Source organism: Crocuta crocuta, unplaced genomic scaffold, assembly GCF_008692635.1.
Source record: "Crocuta crocuta isolate KB4526 unplaced genomic scaffold, BGI_CrCroc_1.0 scaffold266, whole genome shotgun sequence".
Taxonomy (NCBI): Eukaryota; Metazoa; Chordata; class Mammalia; order Carnivora; family Hyaenidae; genus Crocuta; species Crocuta crocuta.
In genome coordinates, this window is record NW_027531005.1 from 8,569,306 (window position 1) to 8,589,546 (window position 20,241).

General features: G+C 34.6%; 1 protein-coding gene across 3 annotated transcripts in view; it reads left to right on the forward strand.

Annotated features, from left to right (window-relative positions):
- GRM8 (glutamate metabotropic receptor 8) overlaps positions 1 to 20,241 on the forward strand; it is a 739,885-nt gene that overhangs the window by 456,043 nt on the left and 263,601 nt on the right. For all 3 annotated transcript variants that reach the window (XM_077770781.1, XM_077770780.1, XM_077770782.1), the window contains one exon: positions 5,976 to 6,176. In XM_077770781.1, the coding sequence (XP_077626907.1) occupies positions 5,976 to 6,176 (201 nt within the window). The remainder of the gene's footprint in view (positions 1 to 5,975; positions 6,177 to 20,241) is intronic.

Sequence of the window (20,241 nt, forward strand, 5' to 3'; positions counted from 1 at the left end):
GAGCTGGGAGAGGCAGATGAAGCTGGAAAGATGGGGTGTCCCATCACAGAGGTCCCTAGGGCAACTTTCCCAGCTGAAGGCCCAGGCTTAGTAAAGTTCAGGAATGTGCCCAAGGCTACTTGCCTTGAGCCATGTTAGCTGGAATTCAAATTTAGGTCTGCCTCACTGGCCAGTCATCTTTCTCCGTAGCCAGCTTCCTCTCTCAGTCAGTTTGTTTTCTGCCTCACCATGGGACCCATGTTCTCATCTTCTTCAGTCTGGGGGCTGCACATACTTCTTCTGCATATCCTACTGCTTTAGAGATATTCCTGTATAATTGAATATACTTGTGTTTCTTTCCCATCCTTCCCCCATTGTATCCTTGAAACCAAATCAGTTTAAATTCAGCAAAAGGTGTCTTGTGTTGGCTGACTTGATAGTGACTCCTGTTGAGTGTGCAGTGCCGTTCTTTCTGGTTCTCACTGATTGTCCCTGGTGTGGTTCACTGATTTCAGTCACCCACTGTGCAGTTAGTAGATACATGTGAGGTATTGGGAAAGCTTGATGTAGGACATGACAGTCTTTTCTCTGGTGCATCAAGTGGCAAGGCAGGTGGAGTTGTTGTGGAATTCAGAATGACTTTTAAATCTGGTCCTAGGTGCATAAATGTGTTCTTAGCAGCTTACAGATTCTCTTCTTTCCTCCTGGCTTCCTCTCTACATTAACTGCAAGAAAGTAAGTTAATTCTTTAAAATAGTTGCTGCATACTTAAGAAGAAGTCAAAGGAGAAACTAAATAAATACTTTTTAATCTGCAAGTTTAGAATGTGGGATTATTTCTGCTAGGACTGTAGTAAAAGATCAATCAATTGGATATTTGGTTTCTCAGGAATAAAACAACTGAGAGGACTTCCTTTTTTTCTTCATTGACTTGATCAGTTTATTGGATCATCATTATATTAACATATTTTCAGGAAAATGCAAATGACTCTAATGTCAATCTATAAAACTAAACCATATCCTGTGAAATGAGAAATTTTAGAAAACAAAGCTCAACAACTATCTGTCAGTCAAAGAATTTAAAATTCATGTCAAGCTCATCTTAGGAACTCACATTGTTATATGTACACACTTTGCAAACGTGAGCAGACTTGCCTTTTCAAAACCAAGAAGACACACCATGATGTTTAAAAGACCTTAACTGACATACATGTGGTACTGCTTAGACCAATAAAGACTTATTCTGTTGTCCAGGAACATGAGATACAATCAGATGTTTTAGATTTCATTAATGAAAAAATAAAACAATCTTGCTATAAAATTTATGACTCTGATTTCATCTCCCACCATGCAAACACTTTGCTATATACTGTTAATTTTAAGCTATACACTAAAACACATCACAACTTTACAGTCAGTGTTTTAAATAGATGGCTGACATATAGCCTTTGACAATATTATCACTTGATAGCAATACATTAATGCTAACTTTAGAAAACTATAGCATACTGAAACTTTACAGCCAATTAAGTTGATGAGTCACTGTCAGCCTCTTAAGCTCCTCTTTTAGATGAATAAAGAAAGCAAATATAGGATGTAAGGAGCAAAGTCCAGGTCTTGTAAAATCTTTAAGTGTCATAATGAAATTGAAATGTTAGGGAATAGAAAAATGCATTGTCTAAATGGACTAGAAATAAATAAAATTATTTCTTTTAATATTTAGAAATGGTGATAATGTTCAATCATTTAGTTTGTCACCATATGCTCACATTGATTTATGGAGTCTTATAATGTCCATTGACTCCCTTGACAAGAGTCGCTAGACAGCCTTCTGAACTTTTAAAAAGTGCAAAGTTGGATATATTTAATCTCCACCCATACTACTAAGAGTTTATAACTAGTTAAGGATAGATAGTTTGACAAGTGCAAATTTAAATATGTCCCTTTCATAATATGTATGGCATTTGAGAATTAATTATAAATCCATTATGTATGAAGTTGAAATTGTTTTAGGAAAAATCAAGAAAGAATAGGTCTATTAAATTAGGACATCTCCATTAAAATTTATCAGGAAAGTATTGTATATAACTTTATCCCAATTATTGAATGTTGAGAAATCTTTGTAAATTGGTAGTAAGATTGCAGTAGCTTTAAAATAAAATCATAATATGTTAAATCTAGAACACTTTGGGATAGAGTAAATTTAAAAATATAAAACTTTCATATACAACCTGCTCTTATATATATTCCACGGGTTGTGAAAATTTTCCAAATTCTTTAATGTTCTCATGGCCATTTCTTTCTTTGAATCAGTTTGGCTTGGGCATTTCTGCCATTTCTATGCCTGCTGTTCATACTCCACCCAGTGGCAATAGAGATAAAGAAATTCTCTTTTCTTTAAAGTACATGAAAGAAAACAAAATCACAAAAACAAACAATAATATTCACAGAAGAGTGTGTGTGTGTGTGTGTGTGTGTGTGTGTGTGTGTGTGTAGCAGAGAGATTTACAGAGCAGAATTACAAAAAAACATAACCTAGAAATTTAATGTTACAGACTGAATGTGTCCCTTCCAAATTTATATGTTGAAATTCTACCCCCTAATATCATGGTCTTAGAATGTGGGGCCTTTGGGTGGTAATTAGGACTAGATGAAGTTTTAAAGAAATAGCTCTCACGAATGAGATTAGTGCCCTTAAAAGAAGCCATCAGAGGGGTGTGTTGTGGCTCAGTTGGTTGAGCCACACTGTTGATTTTGACTCAGATCATGATCTCAGCATCAAGAGATTGAGCCCTGCATTAGGCTGAACATGGAGCCTGCTTATTATTCTCTTTCCATCTCTCTCTGCACCTACCCCATTTGCTTGCTCACATGTGGGCTCTCTCTCAAAAAAAAAAAAAAAAAAAATCACCGGAAGTCTGCTCTCTTTCATGTAAGGATAGCATAAGAATATGGAAAATGGCTACCTGCAACCCAAAAGACACCCTTCACCAGAATCCAACCATGCTGTTACCCTGAGTCTGAAATTCCAGCCTCAAGAACTATGAGAAATAAATTCTGTTGTTTACAAGCCACCTGGTCTTTGGTATTGTTTTTGCAGCTTGAACTAAGTCAGCTAGATGTCTGTGTTTGGAAATTACAGATTTGTCATGTCATGTACCCACATTGGGAGATGCTGATTCGGTAAATCTGGGTGTGACCCTGAGGAATCTGTACATCAGAAGATAATCAAGAATTGAACAACTGCTCTGGATGCATAGTCTTCATTTCCAGTTATTAAATTTAGTGATGCAAAATGAATGAAATTGGGATCTTCTTGTAAACCTAAGGACCTAGCCTCAAAGTAGTTATTTCAGTCTTGAATCATTAAGTTTCTGTGTCATTTTGCCTCTTTTTTTCATAAGCAACCATGCTGGTCTGCACAAGACTATCTAGGGTTTGGTCCTATTTCGTGAGGCTAACCTCAATCCTGGACTAACCAGAATGGTCAGTCACCAGATAAGATCTTTAAAGAAACAACGGCATCTTTTTGGTTGCTGTGACCATTCTTCAATATTTATTTATGAATTGTCTACTTTGTGGTTAAAACTATGGGAGAGAAATTTTTGGCAGAAGCTAAAAGGGCTGGTTTCATAGGTCACTTAATGACATTCTGGACATAGCAGTGCTGTCCTAGGACACAGGAGACAAAGTGCCACACAAAGATGGGGAGAAGACAATGCTCCCATACCTGCATTACCAACCAGCTAATGCAGGTTGAAGGAATCAATATACCTTTTGGCACTGTGTATGTGCTCTTTGTGAGAACTTATCTTTCCTCACTGCTCCCAAACTTATATAATCCTCAATTGGAGGTTTTTGGGAAATGATGTAATTCCCTATAATGATAGGCTGGTTTTAGATCTATTGAGTTTGACATAGAAACAGACTACATAGAAATATGATAGTCAATTGGAAATGTGGGCTAGCAGTTAGGTGACAGGAAAATCCTAGAAAACTAGTTTATCAGACTGCTAGATTCTATTGTGAATTAAATTGATTACTGTAAATTGATCAATGTTTTAGACTCTAAAACCAACCATTTGGATTCTAGTATATGTATGTCTAAACCATAGAAATAGTAATAGTTGAAGGTGTTGAAAATGAATGGATTATGAGGTTGGAAAGAAAAAGGGGAGTCAATCTTAGGGAATGAAAATTGAGCCATCAAAAAAATCTGAACAGACTTGTCCAAAAAAGAGGAGCATAATTCAGCATTATGATAGACTGCACAGAATAGAGAACCAACCAACAGCATCTAAAGGACCAGCATGTAACAAGGGATTGAGACCAGAATAAAAGATGTTCAGTGATTAGATAAATAGAATAAAGAAATTGACTGCCACATTTATCTGAAAGAAAGTCAGCGGTCTTATCAGATACAAAAACCCAAATATAGGGGTGTCTGGGCAGCTCAGTTGGTTAAGTTGGCTCTTAATTTTAGCTCAGGTCATGATCTCATGGTTAGTGGTTGTGAGTTCAAACCCCACATGGAGCTCTGTGTCAGGCTCTGTGGTGACAGCAGAGAACCTGATTGGGATTCTCTCACTTCCTCTTTCGCTGCCCCTCCCCACTCATGCTCTCTCTTTCAAAATAAATAAATAACCATAAATGATAAATAAAAACCCAAATATAAAACAGCCATTTTAATTCAGCTGACTAATTAGTCTGAAGAAAAATATTTGTCAAATTTAAAGACTGCTTATTTTTTGAAGGTTACTAAGTGACCTCCATGGGAAAGTTTAAGTGTTTGCTTTAGGTCTCTTCAAGTGTTACTGGATGTGTAAAGTTTGCTAGAGCGTGGAAGTCTAGGAGATCCTTTTTGGTTCTGACCTCAATATCATTTCTGTAATTTTTTTCTTGTGCACATTCTTGCCATCCACTGTACTTTTCTGGGGAATGAACAAATATTAGGCTCCAAGTCTGAGACCTGGGAAGGCTTTCATATCTGTCCTCTGTGCCCGAAGTGAATTTCTTCTCCTCCATGAGTCTCAGTTTCTTCATCTTCAAAATGAGAGTGTTGGATTATAATTAATTATACATTATCTGATTTTAAAATTGAATTTATCTTCCATTTTAAATGTATGCTTTTATTAAACATTAAATGATAAACACCAAGCTAAAGCTAATTCCCATAGTTAATTCTCAGCCTTAAATATGTCCAAACACAGGTACGGTTATTCTAAGTGACAGTCATTTTGAGAGTTCTACATCATTTTAACAGAAAATTAAAATAAGAAATTGGTGAGGATTTAATGTACAGCATAGTGACTATGGTTAACAATACTGTATTGTATACTTGAAAGTTGCTAAGAAGGAAAAAGGAGAGAAAATAGGAGAGAATAAAAGTTTACTCTATGAGGTAATAGGTGTTTAACTAACCTTATTGTAGTAGTCATTTCTTCTTGAATTGAGTTCAAGAAAGAAAGAAAGTCAAATGATTCTATTAAAGATAGCTGGTTCACATAAGGAAATACTGTGATTTAATATATACAAAAAGGGATCCTAAATAAAGCACATTCAAAACAAGAATAGATATGGGAGGGGGGAAAAGACCTTACTTTGAGACACTAATAAAATGGTGATTCTAGAATTGAAGTAGATGAAAAGAATAAAGTGTACACATTTTATTTAAAAGATCAAGTCACTACCAAAATGTTATGTAATTATTAGAATGTAAAATGTAATAGAGCTCAATAAGGTGGAAATAAAGATAATGAAACTGTATGTTTTTTATTTAGTTAATATCTTTTTGTTGCTAATGGAATAGTTTCTGTTCTTTCCAAATAAAAAATTCAATACCCAGTTTAAAAGCCTGATTCAGTAAGTATAGGATTAAAATAATTGGGAGTAAAATCAAATAGTTTTGTCTCATTAAGTGTGCCTCAAATGTGGAAATCTTAGTCCTCATTCCAGCTTTTAGCGAATCTAATACCAGTTTTCTTTCTTATTTTGCAGGGCTGGAGCGAATTGCAAGGGATTCATCTTATGAACAGGAAGGAAAGGTCCAATTTGTAATCGATGCAGTATATTCCATGGCTTATGCCCTGCACAATATGCACAAAGATCTCTGCCCTGGATACACTGGTCTCTGCCCACGAATGAGTACCGTGGATGGGAAAGAGCTACTTGGTTACATCCGGGCTGTCAATTTTAATGGTAAGTGACAACTTTTTTGTCATTAAATACTGTAGAAGTGACACGATTTGTTCCCCCTCCCCCCACTAAATATAGAAGATTCCCAAACAGAGTGGAAAGCACAGGATTAGAAGCAGTTCCCCTTTTAATCAGAAGTGTGAGTTTTTCCACCTGCTTTTAAATCTCAAACATATTTTTTGTGCTCCTGAAAGAAGCGTTAATCTGCTTCTGAAGAAAGCAGAATTTAAAAATAAGCCTCTATCAATCAAAATATTCTACTTAAATATCACTATTTCAGAAGTAATTTAGGAGGCTCATTTGGAACCATTGACAACAGATTAGATTTCTTTTAAAATGTTTTGTTTGTGTCATTATTAGAGAAGGAATTGTAGATATTTTGTTTTGAAACTGATTTTAAGCTTTCTAAATAGTAAGTTGACCCGAGGAAGGTAGATGATTTGGAGTGGCTAAGTATTTACATTCTAAGAGTGCTATGTTAAGGTTCTGCATTTTCTCTTTCCTTGTATCACTTTCAATGATTTGGTCAATTTAAAGCAATGAGTTTCATCGTGTAAGATAGAACTACATACAACACAGGGTAGATGGGATTTGCCTCCTGCTGAAGCAGAAATGCTGCTTTCTCTGAGTGTCACAGAAACTGATACAGAATGTGCCAGGCCCATAGTATTCGACTGAGAATAGCCAGATGCCTGTCTGAAGTGATGGAATTATTGAATGCTGCTGCTCTTTCATGAAAATTGTAATGGTGGCTGCCCATGATCTTCACCATTATTTTCAAATGAAATGTTAGAATGCTCTGAGCTGTCTAATTCTTTCTGTTTGGCTGTAATCCACACAATGGACATGCCTCCGAGCCATGCACCGCACTGCACTGTCCATCATAATACACTCCAGTGACCTCAGCTGCCAGCCTTTCTCAAAAAAGCACAAGGTCATCTTCAATTTAGAATTCAAGTGGAAACTTCTTTTGCTTTGTGCAGGCAACATGAGGCAAAATTTGGTTTACATTCAACACAGAGTACCCTCATTGTCAGCAGCATTTTTGTGAGACATTACATAACCATCCTTTTGTTACGAATATAAATATTAAGGGAATTTAAAAATAATTTTCTTGCGATTATAAAACTGAGCAAAAGAGGACTATTAGAATGCAGGGTTATTTATCCTAACATGAGGTTGGAGAGCATTCCATTTATCCATGTAGTTAGGAGGTGTGACGAGGAATGCAAATGATTCTATTTTCTTAATAACTGAAACTCACCTCCAGAAGATGGGAAAATCTTTAAAGAAATACCAGATTAAAGTATTTCAAAGATGAATTACCAATTTCTCTCTTATCTTAATCATAGATAAAAACCAAACCATTCCTTGATGACTTCTATTATTATACCATACTGTAATATAATGATGCTATTAAAGACTATTAAAAGCATCTTAAAGCCCAATGATTATTAAGACAATTTGCCTCTAGACTCTTCTGTCCACTTTTTAGTCTTTTTTCCCCCTCCTTTTATCTTACCAAACTGCTGTTTTTGTGATTGTTTGGGGGGCTGATCTCTTCCATAATTTTCTTCTTTCAACCCACTATGGACAGAGAAGCACATATAAAATTTCATTAATTTAGTCAAGATATATTTATTGAGCATATAGACTTGTTAAGCATTGTGATAGGTGCTGAAGATACACTACTACTAGTCAAGGCCGATATGAGATTTAAAATTTCTTTGGGAATTTAGATATGAATCAGAAAAGCACACAAAGGGATAGTAATATAATCTGTAACGAGTGCTGAAAGTAGAGGTGTGCTGAACGGAGAGTTTGTAATAGGGAAACATCCCTACTTTGGGAGTTGGGGACAGGTGAATCTGAAGGAAATGAGTGTCAGAGATAACAGTAAGATAGGGGGCGCCTGGGTGGCTTAGTCGGTTAAGCGTCCGACTTTTGCTTCGGTCATGATCTCGCGGTTCGTGGGTTCGAGCCCTGCATCGGGCTCTGTGCTGACTGCCAGCTCAGAGCCTGGTGCCTGTTTCAGTCTGTGACTCCCTCTCTCTCTGATCCTCCCCTGCCTATGCTGTCTCTCTCTCTCTCTCCTAGAAATAAATAAAACATAAAAAAAAAAAGAGTAAGATAGAACATGAGAGGTCATGTCAGCCATACTTAAGATTTGTTCTTCATCTTGAAGCCAAAGGAACCCACTGAAGCATAATAGAATTGTGTCTGATAAAAAAGTATACTCCAGATATAAGAATCATATAAAATACATGAATTTTAGTGTATGAACTTAAAATAGAATCTCTTTGAGCTCCCTGGAGATTTATTTTGCATATGGCCTGAAACTTGTCTGTTTTCCAATAACTGATGATACAAAACAAGAGACCTGAGCATAAACAGATTATCCTGGATTATATAATTCTCCTGAGTTGTAGTACTTTTCAAGGCGTTCATCAATTTTTAAATTTCATTATTGGTTTATCTATTAGGGTTCATTAATTATTAATGCCCAGCCTGTTTATGATAAAAAGACATACAGGGTGGTTCAAATAGGTATACTATCAAAACCCTTTAAGGAAGAGGAAAGAAACATGGTAACCAGAATACAGGACTACATTAGGTTCTGAGCTTCCAAAGCAGCCAAAATGTAAAGGGACGTTCAGTGGGATACATAATTTTCATTATGCGACAGAAGCAAGCTTACCTATTTTTAAGAGAGAATTAATTCTTTTGGAAACTGTTTCTAAAAGAAATGTATCATATGAGACTTTAACAGCCTCATAAGCAAAGTTATTTAACAAAATTTTATTGCAAAAGCAGAAGCTTTCTCTGACTGTTTTGCACTTGTACCCACAATCAAAGCCAAGAATGTAATGCTTGTAACACTGAAGGGTATTTTATTAAAAGAGTTTTCAAGAGGAGGGAGATAATCTTTGATCTAGATTTAAAAATCTTTCAAGCTCAGATGATATGGGGATTACCATATTCTATTAAGAATAAATGAAGAGTGTTTCCCTTATCATCTGCTTTGCAAACTCTATCTTCAAAAGAATGCTGCTCAGAAATCTAACACTTCAGTCAGTCAAAATAAGAACCACTGGATTGAAGGTGTAGCCATAATCTTGGACACTTCACTTCTCCTAGTGCTACTTGCCTGTCCTGGAGGTACTTTGAAATGTACCAATAGCTACATGGAGTGTACATCAAATTCACAGACTTAAATATCCTTTCTCTTCACAGGGCTTTCATAGAAGCTGAAAGTAGACCTCTAGAATGTGTACTGGGAACCTAGCTAACAACTATTATATGTTGTTACTTGCACGCCAATTATGTGGTTTGTGTTCGTGATGGTTAGTGTTCTCACCTAACGAGATAGCCAACTCACTCCCCAAAGCCTAGAAGTGGGAGGGGAACATTGGTCAAACCCCAGTTTCTTTGAGATCAGTTTTGAATATTCTGAAGAGTTGAGAATATACTTGACTAGACCCAGAACTGCTCTCTGTACATGACAACAAAAAATTATTACCTACTAAAAGTTTTCTTAGCATAGCTATTACCAGTTGTTCAAGAATGAGCTTTGTAAGGCAATTGTCAATTTTGTATAGTGTAACCTTCCAGATTTTATGTCAGGATCACTGAGTTACAAAATATACACTCAAGTTATTTAAAAAAATGACCCATTGGATGGAATTATTTAGTAATGCCCATTTAAATATTGTATAATGTCTGGCCTAAAGTGTAATTTCTGAGTAGAAAAAAATATTGTTAAACTGGTTCTTTCTGACATTAATGAGATATCAAGGTAAATTACTTTTCATGGTTCCTTTTAATTTGAGACAGTAAAACTTTGTCATTGGTATGAAGGGAGACTGTTCTTCCAGTTTGTAAGAGCAGGAGGTGAAGGAGCCAGAACAGCTGGGTGCTGCACAGACCATTGGTATAAAATTAAAGGGAACTGTTTAAAACTCAGTCTTGCTGAGATGGTAACCTTGTGTGTGATATGGCTAATTAAACAGTGGTTTACAGATACTTGGCTTAATAGGTCATGCTTCTTCCAGTCTATTGTTAACTAAGAACATAACAATCATCTTAGAATTTTGAATGATGAACGATTAGTATTTCAGGCCAGAATGATTCTAAACACAACAACTAGTTAAGGGTGAAACCTTAGTCAAACTATTAAACTACAAAGTCCTGTTTCCATCCAAGGCTTAAACAACAATGGTGGTTTAATTGAATTTAATCCCTCAAACTGACATTTTCTCATCAATAGAAAACCTGAACCATATTCTGCATGTGTATTTTAAGCACATTCTGAGTTTCTGAGTCATAGCATATCTAGAATTACTCATGTGTTCCTTACAACTTTTCTCAACCTATCCACTGTACTCGGAGCCAGAGGGAAGCAAAGACCTGCCTTTTGGATTACTTTTATTGCTACCATTTGAACAAAACACTGTTTCTATAAATTTTTTAAATCCAAAAATTTATCAAAAGAAAAACATAAAATAAAGAAGAGGAGTTCAGATTTTTCAGGAACTTAGGCAATGATTTCAATTCCTTCCGTCTGGTCTATAGGCAATAAAATATTAATACTTACATCTTGTATAGAATCAGGGATTTTTCTGTTGCCATGAGAACCTTATTTATCATAAAGAAAAAGTGTTTGATAGAATTCTAGTGATATCTCCTAACTCTTTTTCTCTGTATTTGAGCTCACATCAGGGGCAGGGCAGGCACAGTGGCATACTACTCAGGAATGTTTGATTGTAGGTAATAGAAACTACCTTAAACTTGTTTAAACCAAAAGAAAGAATTTATGAGGATATGTCAAGAAACCTTATGGCAGAATACAACAGAATCTAAGGAAAGGACTGGTTGTAAGAACTAAAAACTGGTCAGAAGTCCTAACATCTCTCTGTCTACTTTGTTTCATTCTGTTTATCTTGTTCGTCTCCATTTTTAGGTCCATAGGGTAGGTAGCAGAAGGCCATCTACATTTCTAAAACTTAGCAGCTATTTCTTCAGGACATCTGCTAAAATTAACGTGTATATATTTCTCAGTTCCAATTCTAACTTTTTGGAAACTTGAATTTCATTAGCCAAACTTAGGTTGGATATTAGATGGGTTCCAAATCATCAGTGGCAAGGAGTAAGTAGTAAAGACTTGGTTGTCATGAGGCACTCCCCATGGTTGAAATATATATTTCTAAGTCGACTTCTTGGAAACTTGAGTCTTATTAGCCAAACTTAGGTTTGATGTCAGATTGGTTCCAAATTATCAGTGGCAAGGACCAAGTAGTACAGACTTGGTTGTCATGGGGCAATCCCCATGGTTGAAAGGGACATTTGGGAAGTTTCTATAAGTGGCTTATGGGGAAAAGCTGAGCAAATGAGCAGAGATGAAGACTGGATAGTGGTGATGCCACCACGATCTCAGAATTGCAATGCTTCTTTAAGGGGGTGAGTTTTTGTTAGGCTAGAGGAGACACAGTTAAGAATTACATAGAATCTGTGAGAATCTGAGAGAGGAATCAACTCTGGAATGTTTTAATGCTAGTCTTCATACTGTGGTTGAATTTCCTGACATGAAGAAGAATGACCAGCTTCTCTGAACTCACCAGTGAGATGGTGGTCTAACCACTTAGTGCTCAATATTCTAATGAAAATGTGTGAGCACTTGACTGATTACAGAGACTAATATAAGGTGGAATTTACCAGAATCTTTTTTTTAAACCTTATTGATTTCAGGTACTTAACGCAAATTTCTGTTACAATGTTGAGTGTCTCTGAACACTGTAGTATGATTTTGAAGCAAATTTGTTTGCATAAAATACCTGTAAGCTATCTAAACAAAATAGGTATGATTTAATATTAGGAAGTGTATAAATACCCTAATAGGTCAAATAAGACAATGATTAATACCTCCTAAGATTCTGTAAAGTTATTTGATTAAAATATATCTCTCAGATTATTTCTGTTACAAGCACAAAAACATAAACTAGAAATAGAATAAATGTTTAACATGACAAAGTACATCTCTCTTAGCCTTTAAGCAATTGTATATTTATAGTTGTTATTACTAGTAAAAACATAGATTAGTTCTATTACCACTATTATTAATATTCTATAAATTTTAACCAATGTGACAAAACATGAGATAAAAATAACAGAAGACTACTAAAAATGAAAAAGTGGTAGTATGATTATTTTCACATGATTTGATCTCAAGGCAAGTCACTGAAAAATATATGAGAAGTACTTACTTTAGCAAGAGAATCAAATAAGAAATTAATATTAAAATCTGAAGAGCATTCCTATATACTAGTAATAAATCATTGACTAATATGTGGGAAATGAAACTCTGTTTCCTTTGCAAAAATATTTAAAATACCTTGCATTAAATTGAACCAAAAGATATGAAAGATCTAGAAGAAGACAACTTTATTGAAAGACATTCCTTGTTTATAGACAGAAAAACTAATTACAAGAATAATTTCAATCTTTTCTGAGTAAATCTGTATTCAAGCTTAGTATAGTTTCAACCAAAATGACAAAGGAGTATTTTCTGGAAGTTGAAATAATATTTAAAATTTTAATTGTGAGAATAAATTAATAAAAATAACTGAAGTGATTTTGAATAAAAATTTATTTCTACCTAGCATTTCATATTTAACCCTAATGGTAAGCTATAATAATCAATCCAGTATGGACTTAATACTGAATAGACTTACAGTATATGGAACCAGATAGAAATGACCAGAAATATGTAATGATAATTAATAAATCAGTTTATACATGTTTATGTGCATATTTACATATGAATTTATGATGTAATAAAGATGAAGCTAGAACTTCGTGGGAAAGGACATTTTATTAACTGAGTATCAATTTACAGTAAAATCAAGTGAGATGATTCCTCCACATAAGAGTATTATCCACTTGGAACTTATTTTTTATTTATTTTTTAAAATGTTTATTTACTTTTGAGAGAGCTCACTCATGTGCATGTTTGTGCACAAGAAGGTGAGGAACAGAGAAAGATGGAGAGAGAGAATCTTAAGTAAGTTCCATGCCCAATGCAGGGCCTGACCTGGGACTCAATCTCATGACTGTGAGATCATGACCTGAGCCAAAATCAAGAGTTGGATGCTTAACCGATCGAGCCACCTAGGTGCTCTGGGATTAATTTTAGACTTAAATTGGAAAGAAGCAAGAGAAAGAAATAGATTAGATTTGAATGGGGAAGCTTTTTGAATTGGACAGGGAGGGAAATTATTACAAGAAAATAGATATATTTGATTTAGTAAAATTTTAACACTGTCAGATATTAAAAATTATCATAAACACAGTGTTAAAACAGAATATAAAATAAGAGATATATTTGGGTTTTTGTGTCAAAGGATAATATCACAAATATAAAAAGAGTCACAACAGTTCACAACATTGATGACATCTTGAAGAAGTCAGTTGGCAAAACTTGTAAACATTAGTAAACATTTGAAGAAATGTTAACCTTCACTAGAAATCAAATAAAGAACATTTAATAAACTATAAAATATTGTTTTCTACCTATCAAGTTTACAAAGACTTGAAAATTATAATCGTAATTATCAAAAAGTAATTATATTGGTTCTTCTAGATATGCTTGGTGAGAGTAGATATTATTGTAATTGTTTTTCAGAGAGTATTTGCTGAGCACATATCATTACTTCTAGAAGTATATTCTAAGGAAAATATTTGAAATAATTGTATTTACAAGAATTTATTAAAAAACAAGAAAGCCAAATCACAATTTTGTTCTGTTTCTAATTAAATCCACCAACAATATGTCATTTAGTGTCATATTGACTATGTCTTGGAATCCCAGGCTTTTAGCTGAGCTCTGCCATTCACTTTTCTGCTATGTTTTGAACTTATCTTGACCCCTTAGCTTCACTTTTTTTTTTAATGTTTTATTTATTTCTGAGAGAGAGAGAGAGAGAGACAGCGTGAGCATGGGAGGGTCAGAGAGAGAGGGAGACACAGAATCTGAAACAGGCTCCAGGCTCTGAGCTGTCAGCACAGAGCCCAATGTGGGGCTCGAACCCATGAACTGTGAGATCATGACCTGTAAAATATTCTAATCTTTGAAATCTCTTCCAGCTTCAAATTCTCTACATACTCTTTTAAAGGTACAGGTATATTTTTAAAACACAGATGCCTATCAGTGTTGTTACTGTTGTCTTTTTTTGTTGTCACTTATACTCATTTTCATCTTTATGAATCATTTATTTATTAACATACATTTTATTGGTGATCTTATAAGATATATGATAAAAGGGTTCTGTGTTACACATCAAGAATACAAAGACTAAGAGGTGCCTCAGTGGCTTCGTTGACTAAGCATCCAACTTCAACTCAGGTCATGATTTCATGGTTCGTGAGTTTGAGCCTCATGTTGGGCTCTGCTGACAGCTCAGCCTGGAAACTGCTTCAGATTCTATGTATCCCTCTCTCTCTGCGCTTCCCCTGCTCACACTCTCTCTCTCTCAAAATTAAATAAGTAAATAAACATCTAAAAAAGGAATAGAAAGACTAATGAAACATGGTTCTATATGTTCTCAGATGTCATAATGTAACAGAGGAGGGAAACAAACATGTTACCAACAAGAATTTAATTTGGTAAGTGATATGATAGAGGCATGAGCATATAAGAACCCAATGTAAAGCTGAGATTAGGAAAACAAATAAGGAGAGCCTCAAAGAAAACAATACGTTTGATTTAAATTTCAGATGAAAAGTGACATTTCTTAGGTGGACAAGATGATAAATGGATTGACTGATAAATGGATATATACATATATGTGTGTGTGTGTGTCTGTGTGTGTGTGTGATGGAGTATTACTTATCCATAAAAAAGAATGAAATCTTACCATTTGTAATGCTGTAGACAGAGCTAGAGAGCATTATGCTAAGCAAAAATAGGTCAGTTATAGACAAATACTATATGATTTCACTCATATGTGGAATTTAAGAAACAAAACAGACCAAATAGTTAAATAGTAACTGGAAGACAGGAAAAGCATGCATTCTAAAAAAGCTGAGCATCTACAGTGCAAGAATTCAAGAGTGTGGCATGAGAACAGCCTGGAAATGATCAGATGAGCTTGGGCTTGGTTAGAAATCTCTGTCAAATTCTAGTGTTTGAAGGTGATGCAGCAGGCAACAGGAACCTGAAGCTTTTTGAAGAGGACAGCGAAGTCCTAGAACTTGTGGTTTAAAAATATAACCATGGCAACAATTTGCAGACTGGAGGGAAGTGAGATTGAAGACAAGGGTGTTTAGGTTAGGTCACAGTTCCAGTAGTCCCTATGATAGAACAGTACCTGAAGTGGAAAAATGAAAGCATAAGTGAAATGGAAAGAGGGGGAAGAGGGAGGAAAGGAACATAGAGTTATTTGAAGGCTGACTCTGTTCTAGGCACTGTGCTTTCACTAAAAACCAAGAGATTTTTCAAAATAGCTTAACCTCCCCAAATGATCTTTCTTTATAACTGTAATAATTCTATTACTGGAGTTAATGCAGTATTTTAGTGCATATGTTATTGATGATACTGGCTTTTTATCTAATTCTATAAGTAAAAAATGAGATATAACATGTCCATATGTGGAGAAACTGACATAAAATGTCATCTCCAGAAGATATACTGCACAATTTCCTTGTGATTAAATATTACCTATTTAGTAAATCGAGATGAAACAAAGTCAAACATGATAAAAGTCAAGTGTGTTGATCTTAAATATAAATATCCTTTTGATAACTACCTCATATGAAATAAAATTAAGAAAATAATTACAGTAAAATCATGGATTGTGAATAACTTGTTCTGCACTTGTTCCACAAGATGAGCAAACATTTATAATAAATTTTAGGTTGATAAATTGAGCGATGTCTTGCAATACAAGTAGTATATGTTGCCAAACATCACATGATCACATCTGAACCAATAATCCTTACGTTTACTTTGATATACAAGTGCTTTGGATTACAAACATGTTTCCAGAATGAATTATGCTCACAAACCAAGGTTTTACTATATAAATAATTTTGAAATTATACATTATATAACTTATTTTTGAAGGTGAAAATTTGCAGGCAGTAAAGTATTCCTGGAAATACTGTATATTTTTTAAAAAGAATATATGCATATATATCCTATATGGAGAGAGCATGTGAAAATAAACAGGCTTGTTTGAAATTAGGTGATTTTTCAATTTCTGATTAAGGAAACCTCAAGCTGATTATAAAATATTAAACCTACAAGTTAAGTCACCATGAAATTTAGCAGTGTAAATGTTCCTGTCTCTGTTTTCTAACTGAATAAGATTTGATAAACCTTTTATAGTCATAAAGAACAAGGTTTATTAATCTCACATTTCTCCCCTTAATATATAAAGACTTAAATGTGGGCCAAGATGGAGCTTGAGGGAAATGAATAGGGTTGCCTTAGTTTTTCCTATGGTCCTATATAGTTTCACCCAGTGCACTGGGTGAACTTCTTCATCATGTGCTAAAAAATTACAAATAAATAAGTAAATCCCAGAAAGATATGAGGTGCTGTGGGCTTAGCAGTTGAGGCTTAAGGTCTGGCCTTGGGTCTAAACAGGGATATAGCAATAATTCTTGAATGAAGATAAGGAAGCAGATGAGGGAGCAGGAAGGATTTGGAGCAGTAGGAAGTTTCTTAAAGAGTTTACACTTGACAGTTTATATTTTACATAGTGATTAGAAGAACAGGCTTGATACTCAATTTGAATCCAGTGTCACACCTCTCATTACTTTGTGATCTTGGTCAAGGAGCAAAACCTCTTTAAATCTTTGTTTCCTCATCAATATAATGGGGATGATAACATTTTTCAGGGGTCCTGTGAAATCTAAAGATAGGGCGAGAATACACAGAAAGTGCTTAACAAAGAGATAGATATAATGTATTATATATGGGGGATATTTTATCAATAGTGATATAATGATTAGTACTTGGGCCATCTTATGAGGATCATGAGGTAGATAGATTGGGACTGAGGACTTGGAAATCTTCAGAAAGACGCAGAATTAAAAAGCGCTACATACAAGGATCATTAATGGGAATGAACAAGACAGATGGAAAGGATGCTTCTGCCATGGCATCAGTCAACAAGGTTTCCCCAGCAGCGTCAGCCACTTCCATACAGGAATAGAAATGTGATTGTGCTCACAACATTCTCAAAATAGATGGGAAAGTGCTTTACTGCCGATATGGGCATCTGATGAGTGTAGAGGGGGTCAAATGGGGCTCATTCTCTCATTATTTCTTCTGTTTCCTTTAAAATTATGTATTTTTTTAATGAGGAAAAGAACTTAATAGAATAGCTCCCATGTTATTAAGGGTAATTATTTTCTAGCGGTATTTTGCTTCAGAAAGAATCTATCCGAAAATTATAACGGAGACTTGATTATTTTTCTCTTTAAGGTTATTAACTCTTATAATTACATTAAAGTTTAATCAAGAAGTTAGTTTCAAAGTGAAGGATATGAATGAGAAAATTCTTTTTAATTCAGGTGCCTAATTGTTCACACTTTTGGGATATGGGCTTTCTCAGTCTTTGGAATGTGTTCAAAAACCACGACTATAAAATATCTTTTCCTTTGAACCATATAAACACCTTTCTGTAGCTAAGCTAAGGGAACAACTACCAAATTTTATTGTAAAAATATTTATGGAGTGTGTATTAATTACAGTTATTTGAAAATATCATACATATTCATTTAACATTTATTGAATGTCTATTATATACCTGAACTATGCTGTTTATATTTTGTCCCTCTTCCATTTTCACTTATTTTTCTTTCTTCATTTTACTTTGTACCTTAAACTTCTTTCCCACTCCTTTTATCCTCTTTTCTTCACAATAATTCTCTATTTGCTCTTGTGATCATTCACTGATCAAGATAGTGGCAAGTGGCTAGAAGCATGAACTTTTGAGTTGAGACAGAGATGAACTAAAATTCTAGCTCTCCCACTTAGGTGGTAAGTCCTTGGATAAGTCATTTATATTTTACACACCTTTATATTCTCATCTTTGAATGGGAATAATAATCCCATATCTTATAGTGTTATTGTGATCATTTATTGAGAGAATTCACCCTGAAGGGCTTAGCACAATGCCTGGCACATTGTGAATAATCAACAAATGGTAACTATTATTTTTTTTCCTTCTACCACCTGACAAGAATAAAGCCTCTGTATATGTTCACTGAATTTCAACCATACACACCTCAGATCATACCGATTCATACACATTCCCCTACACACTTTAGGTTTCAAAGCATCTTGTAACTCCCTTATCATCAGTAATATGGCACTGTCTGAAATTAATTAATTAATTTATTTCTTCAAGGCTTAATTAATCTATTTTTAAGGATTGTTAGGCTTTTTAGTTCACCTCTTCTCTCTTCTCTTGGAGTCACCTTCAGAATCCATCATTTCTTATTAGCACCATAGGGTGAGGCATAGGAATAAGAGAATATAAAGCCCATACTAGTCCATTTTACCACAGTAAAATGACATGATAGCTAAAGGGGTGGAGGCTGTTGCTTGAAATAGTGTTCAGAGAATGTGTTCTAGAATATACCTCCTATGTTAAGACACTCTTCAGAAACTCACTTTGACATAGGCTGTGAAGGAGACACCTATGACCTGTACAAAGAATCTAGCTGGAGGTCATTGCACACACCCAACTTAACTAGAAAGAACAGTTGTACGTGTATAAACTATTCTGTTGTTCATGACACAGAACAGAGAAGAATAGACTTCATGTGATAGAATTACTTAAAATTCAGAAGCTTTATTCACTTTTGAAAGTAATTCAAAAAGAAATGAAAATGCACATTTTGGCAGGTAAAAGGGATATGGTAAAAGTCTCCCAGAAAGATTTATTAAATCCTACCTTACTGTTAATCCTGCTTAAGAAAGCTCTAACTTTCCCCAGATCTTATGTTTTTCTTTGCTGGCTATCTAGCTTACATAGGTGTCCCTATGATTTATTCTAGCTCATGAGTCACACTAAGAAGTTCTAGCCTGTTGAGTGATACATCCAAAAGGCCATTCCTCCCAGGTCCTTGAAGCCTTCTTAACTTTCTCTCAGCTCTTTATCCTTATACTAACTGCAGTCTTATGTAAAAATTTACATACCCTCATTTCTATCCCCTCTTTGCTTCAATCAAAACTTAATGAAGAACTAAGTTTACTGTCCCCCTTTTTTTTAACTTTTGTAAAGGCATAGCAAAAAGTCTACAGATCATGATTTTTCACAAACTGAGAACACCCAAACCAATATCCTGAACACCCAGCCAAACCCCAGAATCCTCCACTGGTCCCTCAAAACCCTCCTGTGCTCCCGTTAGTCACTTTCCGGACTTCTAACAGCATAGATGAAGGTTGCCTGCTTTTGTACTTCTATAAATGAAATTATGTAATCTGTACTCTTTCATGTTTGGCTTCATTTCACTGCAAATTTTAATAAAGAGGAAGTAAAGCACAGACCTATCATTATCTCTCTCTATTAACATTGGATTCAATTATTTAAATTTACTTTGTAATATATTCAGTATTTAATTTTTAAAACCCAAAGAATTATTTTATAAAATAATGACATTTGATATCTATTAATGAGGTTTGAAATATATGAAAAATTAAATTTTTAGTACAATACCTATAATCTCTTAAAAAGTGGTAAAGAAAATATTATATTCAAGAATCTTCTCATGTTGGTCATGTTCTCATAATTTTTTTAAGTAGTAGACTTACAGCAGTTAGGTTCATAGCAAAACAGAGTGGAAAGTACAGAGAGTTCCCATTTGCCTTTTGAGCTTACCCATCCATAGACAGCGTCCCTCATTATCAATATCTGAAACAGAGTGGTATGTTTGTTACAATCAATGAATTTACATTGACACATTATTATCATCTGAAGTTTGTAGAGCTCATTTTTTTTCTAACAGAGAAATGTGTAGTAAAGGATGAATTTTAGTTTAGGGAAACCAACAAGGAAAG